The following is a 6785-nucleotide window of genomic DNA, read 5'->3' as shown; positions in this document are numbered from 1 at the left end:
TTTTAAAAAGTTTTATTATTAAAAAGATTTAAGAACTTTAAGATGTAATTTCTAATAAAACATTCAATTTTTTAATTACATGTTTTGTCTTTTTAAAGGTTTAATGATCTAATTAAATGTTTTGCATTTTTTGAAATGTTTAACGTTCTTCTTGTTGAATTGTATTTTTTAAATGTTTAATTGTGGAAAATATTTTAGCTGTAATTTGAATATTTGTATTTTAAAAATTCTGTTTAATTTCATAACGACATGTATTGTATCTTGTTGAATGATCTCATTCAATATTTTGTCTGTTTAATAGAGTTAAACATTAAATTACATTAAATTCTATTATTGTCTAATTGTTAATATGACTAAATGCACAGCCGAAGGAGTTTTTATGAGCCTGTTGTCACAGTAACATTATGGTGCAGCACTTGGGTGTCACCTGCAGAGCTAGAAAAGGGATTCAGGCATGTCAGTAAAAATACCAATACAGCAAAGTAAAAATAAGTAAAGGTCCTGCACACACACACACACACAAAAAGGTTGCTTCAGTAAAAATACACTGCAGCAGAATGTAGTTTGTCGTAAAAATAAATAGCCCCCCAAAGGACCTAAACCATTAAAGAATTACAGTAACTTTCCAGATGAATTTATTTATATATTCATTATATTATATTATATTATATTATATTATATTATATTATATTATATTATATTATATTATATTATATTATATTATATTATATTATATTATATTATATTATATTATATTATATTATATTATATTATATTATTTATATTTCCCCTCTTACCTCATAAACCAATTTAACACTTTTTAACATTAAATTATCTCAAAATATCATTTTACATTTGTTTTGTTTTGTTTTTTTGCTGTTGTCGTTACCCATTTTACACTTTTTGAACATTGCCCTCATTCTGGCGCCTTTGCTTACAGATGTTCACTTTTCACTTTTCATCTATCAATTGTGGATAGATCATGTGCCTCGTTTGCTGAACCTACAGTACTCTGCAATGACTCTCCCTGTTGACAGAACAGCTTCTCCGGTTGCAGGGCAAACTGGTAGAAAGCAGAGAACTGCAGCACCACCAACAACAGCAGCAGTTGTTGGTTTTACCCTGGACCATCCTGTGATGGGGGGTGGTGAGGCTTCTAGCTCAGGTCCAGTTTCCTCATTGGTTCTTGGGGGTCCTGGGGATTCTGGTTGCTGATACCATGCTGTTTCAGGTCCACCTTCCTCAGGAGTCTCTAGTGGTTCTGGGAATTCCGGTTGCTGGTCCCATGCTATTCCAGAATCATAGGGACGGCAAACATCAGGTTTACCTTCTCTTCTTCCACTGTACTTGGAAACGCCCCAGTTAATCTGCCACCAGTAGACCTCAGAGTCCCTCTTCTCTGATGGTGATTGTTCTGCTGGTGCGGGGGGTTCAGCAGCTTGTGGTTCTGCAGCTGAACGTGCTGCATGTTCTGCTGCTTTAAGCCCTGTAGCTGGTGGTGTGGCAGGTTTTGTTGGTGTTGCAGGTCGTGCAGCTGGTGGTCCTGCAGGTTCCACTGGTGCAGCAGCTTCTGGGAGTGTTGCAGCTGATGGTCCTGCAGGTTCTGGTGATGGTGCAGGTTCTGGTGGTCCTGCAGGTTCTGGTGGTGCTGCAGCTTCTGGGAGTGTTGCAGCTGGTGATCCTGCTGGTTCTGGTGATGCTGCAGCTTTTGGTGGTGTTGCAGCTGGTGGTCTTGCAAATTCTGGTGGTGTTGCAGGTTCTGGTGGTGCTGCAGGACTGACTGCTTCAGGTGCTGTAGCTAGTGGTGTTGGGGCTCTTGTTGCACCACTCTCATCTGAAGGGGGGTAATCTAAATGAAGAGCCTGGGTTATTATGTAATCCAGATCTGTGGCCAGGAGGAGCCGGGAGGCTGGCCTCAGAAAAGGACGCAAAGCTAAACCGAACATGTTGAAAAATGGGAGTTGTTCAGTGTGGATTTTAACGGAAAAACAATTTTAAAGTTGCTGCCTTAAATTGAACTACAATTAAATATTGTCTCATACTAAGGAGAATTTGTCACAGTGACGTTATCAGCAGTGTCGTCACGCACTACGTCACAACTTGAGATGCATGCAAACTGCAATGCTCCATTGCGGTTAGCACACACTACTGACACTGACGTCCGCAGGCAGGACGTGACAGGTGAGCGCAGGCAGGTAGGCACGTGCGCAGTCTGGTACCACTGTAAAAGAACAAAAAAAATTTAACCGGCAATATTAGTAGTTTTTTGTTCCTGTATTATTTTCCCTAACTGTAGGCTCATTTTTCACTACAATACCAAGTCCTACAAATCTTCTGAAACAGTATTTCCATTTTTAAATAGACTATTATTGCAGTACCTCCAGTTGACCGCAGGGAGGCGCTGTCAGGTCAGCTGCCATATAGCAGCTTCCGCCATGACCCGGATTCATAACAACAGCTGGAAGCAGCTAATCGTTTAGCTCAGCTGCTTCGTGATTCAGGTTGCTTCGGTTCGGTATTTACGGTTACAGCTGGGTTTTTTTTTTTTAGCGGCGGGGCGTTTCAGCGGCGGCGGCAGAGGATCCTAGCCAACGGGCTTTGGCAGCTGAACCACTGAGAGGCGGCATGAAGACGGTTAATCGGGCCCGAGTTTAAAGTTTGTCGCCGTTGGCAGTCTTTAGCAGCAGCATTACCGAAAGGTTAGCTAACCTGCTAAAGCTAACACAACAACAACAGCAGCAGCAGCAGCCTCAACAGCGGCAGGTAAACATCTGATTTTCGCAGTCTTTGATTTCTTTTAACGAAATGGTCGGATTCTACGGTAAAAGCTTTGTAGTGCTGAGCTAATAACGGTTGGCCTACATGTTAAATTACTGCTGTCACAGTGTTGAATCATGTGACTGCTGCTTCAGTAACCAAGTTGGAGGTTTGAGAAACATCTGGTCTATAATGAGAGTCATGGAGGCTCAGCAACAGGAAAATCTAGATGTTTGCTTAAATTAGAAGGAAGCAGAGACTCAGAAGACACAGAGACTAATACTGCTGCTCGTAAATTGTTGATATAAACCGTTCAGTTTTTGTGTTAAACCACACACAAAAAAAGCCACACAAGAGGTGAATAAAGTCACGTTTAAAATTGAGACTATTGTGAACGAAATCTGGTACTGTAGATATTCGTGCAGTAACACAAGGACAGAATAAAGTCGCATCTAAAATTTACATGATTTTGACTTAAGTCTTGTACTGTAGAAGTCTTTGTAATGACACCAGAGGTAAATTAAGTCGGGTCTAATATCGGGAGTATTTTATATAAATTGCATTAATTTCGTAGTACTTTTGTATTGATTTCGTTATAGATTTTAATTGATGAGAGTGTTAGTGGTCCATGACATCATCCAGCATGTAAACTACCATGTAGGTCTTTAGTTTGATCCATTGCAGCATTATGAATCTGTGTTTTTTCTTCATTCGTGTTGGTTTCTAAGTGCTGACTTAACCTTTCTCTGAAGTGTGTCCTCCTGGACACATTGGTTTGTTCTTTTTTGAAAGGGGTGGTCATTTTACTCTGAACAGATGCAGCAGTAAAATACTGGTAACTGTGTGTATCATCTGTTAAGCAGAACTCAACTGAAGTTCCTGCAACATGTAGTCAAAGAACAGTGAGGGAAAAAGTATTAACAGAACAAATTAATCCTTGTTCAGGAAAGTTCAGTGATATATATGTTGTGTCTTCTAAAAATGCATATTTGTAAAATAATTTTTTTCTGTAAATTCTTCCACAGACGTGTTGAGGTGTGATGGGTAACCAGCTGGCAGGGATTGCCCCTTCTCAGATCCTCTCAGTTGACAGCTACTTCTCTGATATCCACGACCATGAGTACGATAAGAGTCTGGGCAGCACCCGTTTCTTCAAGGTGGCACGGGCCAAACACCGGGAGGGCCTGGTCGTGGTGAAGGTCTTCGCCATCCAGGATCCGTCGCTGCCGCTGACCAGCTACAAACAGGAGCTGGAAGAGCTGAAGATTCGGCTGCACTCCTGCCAGAACTGCCTGCCCTTTCAGAAGACGTCACTGACGGAGAAAGCTGCCATCCTGTTCCGTCAGTATGTCCGGGACAACCTCTATGATCGCATCAGCACACGACCCTTCCTTAACAATGTAGAGAAGCGTTGGCTTGCCTTCCAGATCCTCAACGCCGTTGACCAGGCGCACAAGGCCGGCGTCCGCCATGGAGACATTAAGACAGAGAATGTAATGGTGACCAGCTGGAACTGGGTGCTGCTCACTGACTTCGCCAGCTTTAAGCCCACATACCTGCCGGAGGACAACCCCGCTGATTTCAACTACTTCTTCGACACGTCCAGACGGAGAACGTGCTATATTGCCCCCGAGAGGTTTGTGGATGGAAGCATGTTCACGACAGAGAGCGACCAGAACACGCCGCTTGTTGACCTGACAAACAACAACCAGAGGAGCAGGGGGGAGCTCAAACAGGCCATGGACATCTTCTCTGCAGGTACAGACACATCTGAAGTGGAGCCATTCCAAACAATTATTAATGATAATATTGATACAGATAGTAGTGTTGTTCATATGATTATATTTATGTCCAGAGGACAGCAACTAATGATTATTTTAATTGTCAATAAATCTGTCGATTAATGTTTGCATTAATGAATTTGTTGTTTGCTCTCTAAAACTTCAGAAAATTATGAAAAATGTATTTGATATAAGGTTAACAAGTATTTCCCAAAGACATCCTCAAAAGTCTTGTTTTGTCCAAAGATATATATAATTTACTGTTATAGAGGAGAGAAAAAAATGAAAATATTCACATGTAAGAAGCTGAAATCTGAAAATGTAGACTTGTTTAGTTAAAAAAATATATCCTCAAATTGAATTACTGATTATCAGAAAATTAAATTTTTTGTTATGTGTCTGTGTTTTCAGGCTGTGTGATCGCAGAGTTGTTCACGGAGGGCGTTCCTCTCTTCGATCTGTCGCAGCTGCTGGCATATCGTAAAGGACTCTTCCAGACGGAGCAGGTCCTCATGAAGATCGAGGACCGGAGCATCCGAGAGCTGGTACTAATCTTTTTACAGTGGGACTCTAAAAAATGGGACTCAAACTGATAACACACTAGAGATAGAGAAACAGTTAAACTTGTGTCGTCTCGTGGTATTTATCATTACATTGTCTAGAGCTGTTTGGGATGGTTACTGGACTTGGATGCAGACTTCAGAGAGGAATGCAGGAGATGGGTCCCCCTCAGTGTTTACTAATGCTGCCTGAATGTTGTGTTTATTTTACGTTTTAAAAAAAATTGTGCAGAAAAGAACTGAACTGATGCATAAAAATCACTAGAATACAGGAAATTTGATGCTAAATGTACCAGAATTCCTGGGGAAGTCTGATGTCAAGTTGTAGAGATCTGCGAGTGGAGCCCCATTAGTTAACAAAAAGATATGGAAATGTGCAGGAAGCGTCCCATTTAAAAGGCATTTGTTTGTCATCCTCCCTCTCAGGTGGCTCAGATGGTTCAGCGGGAGCCGGAGAAGCGTCTGACAGCCGAGGAGTATCTGAAGCAGCAGAGAGGGAAAGCTTTCCCCGACATCTTCTACACCTTCCTGCAGCCCTACATGGCTCAGTTCGCCAAAGAGACGTTCCAGTCTGCAGACGAAAGAGTGCTTGTGATCCGCAAAGACCTTGACAACATCCTACACAATCTGCGAGGAGGTAAGGTTGAGTTTATCTGATGTTTGTGATGTTTTCATAGTTATACGTAATGTAAAGGGAGCAAACATTTCTCCTGGAAAATATGATTTTTTTTCAGACACTTCTCTCATCCTACCTTTCTGAGTATTTGGACTTGTTTGTGTCTCTGAAAATTAACCAAATAAAATAAGACATTGAAACAGTCTTTGGTTGACCAGGTCAAAGAATAACGAATAATCACATTTAATGAAGCTCCCAAATACAAATGGAGAGTTGACTTTAACCGATTTTTATACTGGTTTTAGACTGCTTTTCAACTGGTTTCAGACTAGATTTTTGGCAGATTTTAGACCAGTTTTGCACTCGGTGCAGGGATGCTAGTGCAGGTTTAATGCTTGCATTTCAGAAGCAGTCTCTTTTTCATGCGTTTGTCTTCCAGGCTCCTCCTCCTCTTCGTCAGTGTCACAGGATGGCAGCGATGGCATGCTGAGCTCCCGTGAGGAGCAGGGCCTCATTGTCCTGGTGTCCGTCATCACGTCCTGTCTGCAAACACTGCACTCCTGCGACTCAAAGCTGGCTGCACTGGAGCTCATCCTTCATCTGGCGCCGCGTCTAGGCGTTGACATCCTGCTGGACCGCATCACGCCTTACCTGCTGCACTTCTGCAATGACCCCGTGCCCCGTGTGCGCGCTCAGGCTGTGCGTACTCTGGCCAAGGTGCTGGCGCTGGTGAAGGAGGTGCCGAGGAACGATGTCAACATCTACCCAGAGTACATCCTGCCGGGTATTGCACACCTCGCCCAGGATGACGCCACCATCGTCAGGTTGGCGTACGCAGGTCAGTGGCACTGAAATACAACGCCTAACTTAAAAAAATGTATTAATTTTCTGACTCAGCTAAAACAAATGAATAGAATATAATACTGTGTATTTTTACACTACATTTGTTGATCACTACTCAAAAACTAATACTTTGTGATCAACAGTGATTGTGTTTATGTAAAAATTACAAGCTGATACATATTTTTCCATCACATTTTTAAACACTAAGCTATTGACATCAGCTGCAGA

The 6785-nt window shown here is 41.9% G+C and overlaps 1 protein-coding gene across 2 annotated transcripts in view; it reads left to right on the top strand.

The window, feature by feature from the left end:
- Window positions 1-2478: 2478 nt before the first annotated feature.
- pik3r4 (phosphoinositide-3-kinase, regulatory subunit 4) overlaps window positions 2479-6785 on the top strand; it is a 29296-nt gene continuing 24989 nt past the window's right edge. For both annotated transcript variants that reach the window (XM_023269843.3, XM_023269842.3), the window contains exons 1-5: window positions 2479-2763; window positions 3783-4515; window positions 4950-5083; window positions 5525-5735; window positions 6154-6552. In XM_023269843.3, the coding sequence (XP_023125611.2) occupies window positions 3798-4515; window positions 4950-5083; window positions 5525-5735; window positions 6154-6552 (1462 nt within the window). In that variant the 5' untranslated portion in view covers window positions 2479-2763; window positions 3783-3797. The remainder of the gene's footprint in view (window positions 2764-3782; window positions 4516-4949; window positions 5084-5524; window positions 5736-6153; window positions 6553-6785) is intronic.

The sequence above is a fragment of the Amphiprion ocellaris genome, chromosome 9 (assembly GCF_022539595.1).
Source record: "Amphiprion ocellaris isolate individual 3 ecotype Okinawa chromosome 9, ASM2253959v1, whole genome shotgun sequence".
NCBI classification, from domain to species: Eukaryota; Metazoa; Chordata; class Actinopteri; family Pomacentridae; genus Amphiprion; species Amphiprion ocellaris.
Note: the sequence above shows the minus strand (reverse complement) of the source record. Positions and strands in the feature narration are given on the sequence as shown.